The sequence below is a fragment of the Corapipo altera genome, unplaced genomic scaffold (assembly GCF_003945725.1).
Source record: "Corapipo altera isolate COAL_440 unplaced genomic scaffold, ASM394572v1 56417, whole genome shotgun sequence".
Lineage (NCBI taxonomy): Eukaryota > Metazoa > Chordata > Aves > Passeriformes > Pipridae > Corapipo > Corapipo altera.
This window is the reverse complement of record NW_020889002.1, coordinates 1-2,447: the sequence shown is the minus strand read 5'-3', so window position 1 is coordinate 2,447 and position 2,447 is coordinate 1. Positions and strand designations below refer to the sequence as shown.

Genomic DNA, 2,447 nt, shown 5'->3' with positions numbered 1-2,447 from the left:
CACCCAGAAAGACCCAAAACATCCCTGAGACTCCAGGTGTTGCAGTGGAGACCCCAAATCCAGATGTTGAAGGTTCCAAAACCAGCTGTGGGATGCTGGTGGTGGACAGTGACACAGATGTGGAGGAGGAGGAGCCACATCCAGATGTTGGGAACCCCAAACCACCCAAAATGGCCCCAAAAGTGCCCCAAACTCCGGGTTTGGGGGTTCAGACCCCAAATCCAGATGTTGGGGTGTCCCAAAATGGGGATGAGATGCTGGTGGTGGACAGTGACACAGATGTGGAGGACGAGGAGCCACATCCAGATGTTGGGAACCCAAAACCACCCAAAACGTCCCCAAAAGTGCCCCAAACTCCGGGTGTGGGGGTTCAGACCCCAAATCCAGATGTTGAGGGCTCCAAAACCAGCTGTGGGATGTTTGTGGTGGACAGTGACACAGATGTGGAGGAGGAGGAGCCAAATCCAGATGTTGGGACCTCCAGGAGACCCAAAATGACTCTAAAATACCCCACAACTCCAGATGTGGCTGTGAAGACCCCAAATCCAGATGTTGGAAGCCTGAAAACAACCAAAGCGCCACAAAATGTCCCTGAAACTCCAGGTTTGGGGGTTCAGACCCCAAATCCAGATGTTGGGGCACCCAAAATTGGCCATGGGCTGTTCCTGGTGGACAGTGACACAGATGTGGAGGAGGAGGAGCCAAATCCAGATGTTGGGAGCCCAAAAAGGCCCCAAATGGCCCTAAAAGACCCCAAACCTGCAGATGTGGCCGTGAAGACCCCAAATTCAGATGTTATGGGGCCCAAAAACAGCTGTGGGCTGTTCGTGGTGGACAGTGACACAGATGTGGAGGAGGAGGAGCCAAATCCAGATGTTGGGACCTCCAGAAGACCCAAAATGGCTCTAAAATACTCCACAACTCCAGATGTGACCATGAAGACCCCAAATCCAGATGTTGGGAGCCCAAAACCACCCAAAATGGCCCCAAAAGTGCCCAAAACTCCGGGTTTGGGGGTTCAGACCCCAAATCCAGATGTTGAAGGGTCCGAAAAGGGCTGTGGGATGCTGGTGGTGGACAGTGACCCAGATGTGGAGGAGGAGGAGCCACATCCAGATGTTGGGAACCCAAAACCAACCAAAATGACCCCAAAAGTGCCCCAAACTCCAGGTTTGGGGGTTCAGACCCCAAATCCAGATGTTGAGGGTTTCAAAACCAGCTGTGGGATGTTCGTGGTGGACAGTGACACAGATGTGGAGGAGGAGGAGCTACATCCAGATGTTGGGGCCTCCAGAAGACCCAAAATGACTCTAAAATACCCTACAACTCCAGATGTGGCCATGAAGACCCCAAATCCAGATGTTGGCGCCTCCAGAAGACCCCAAATGGCCCCAAAAGTGCCCGAAACTCCGGGTGTGGGGGTTCCGACCCCAAATCCAGATGTTGGGAAGACCCAAAGGACGCTGGGGGTGGACAGTGACACAGATGTGGAGGAGGAGCCAGATCCAGATGTTGGGAGCCCAAAACCCCTCCGAATGACCCAAAGTGTTTCTGGAAGTCCAGGTTTGGGGGTGAAGACCCCAAATCCAGATGTTGGGGGCCCCAAAAATGGGTGTCAGTCGCGGGTGGTGGACAGTGACACAGATGTGGAGGAGGAGGCAACAAATCCAGATGTTGGGGCCGCCAGAAGACCCAAAATGGCCCCAAAAGACCCCAGAATTCCAGGTGTGAGGGCGGAGACCCCAAATCCAGATGTTGAAGGGCCCAAAAATGACCATGGAATGCTGGTGGTGGACAGTGACACAGATGTGGAGGAGGAGGAGCCACATCCAGATGTTGGGAGCCCAAAAAGGCCCAGAACGACCCCAAACATCCCTGAAACTCCAGATGTGGAAGTTCAGGCCCCAAATCCAGATGTTGGGGCCTCCAGAAGACCCCAAATGGCCCCAAAAGTGCCCGAAACTCCAGGTTTGAGGACAGAGGCCCGAAATCCAGATGTTGAGGGGCCCAGAACCAGCTGTGGGCTGCTTGTGGTGGACAGTGACACAGATGTGGAGGAGGAGGAGCCAAATCCAGATGTTGGGAGCCCGAAAACCCCCCAAACGACCGAAAGAGTCCCTGAAACTCCAGATGTGACCGTGAAGACCCCAAATCCAGATGTTGGGAGCCCAAAAAAGCCCAGAATGACTCCAAATGTCCCTGGAACTCCAGATGTTGTAGTGGAGACCCCAAATCCAGATGCTGGGGCACCCAAAAATGGGGGTCAGATGCTGGTGGTGGACAGTGACACAGATGTGGAGGGGGAGGAACCAGATCCAGATGTTGGGAGTCCAAACTCACCCAAAACGGGCTTAAAACATCTCAAAACTCCAGATGTGGCAGCAGAGACCCCAAATCCAGATGTTGTGGGGCCCAAAAACAGACTGGGGATGTTTGTGGTGGACAGT

At 53.8% G+C, this 2,447-nt stretch overlaps 1 protein-coding gene across 1 annotated transcript; it reads left to right on the top strand.

Annotated features, from left to right (window-relative positions):
* Positions 1–6: 6 nt before the first annotated feature.
* LOC113942113 (neuroblast differentiation-associated protein AHNAK-like) lies at positions 7–2,444 on the top strand (the record flags this gene model as incomplete). Its single annotated transcript, XM_027633249.1, has 4 exons — positions 7–873; positions 955–1,008; positions 1,333–1,922; positions 2,004–2,444. Coding segments are annotated over exons 1-4 (1,866 nt in total), but the record flags the coding sequence as incomplete, so codon positions are not given.
* Positions 2,445–2,447: the final 3 nt, after the last annotated feature.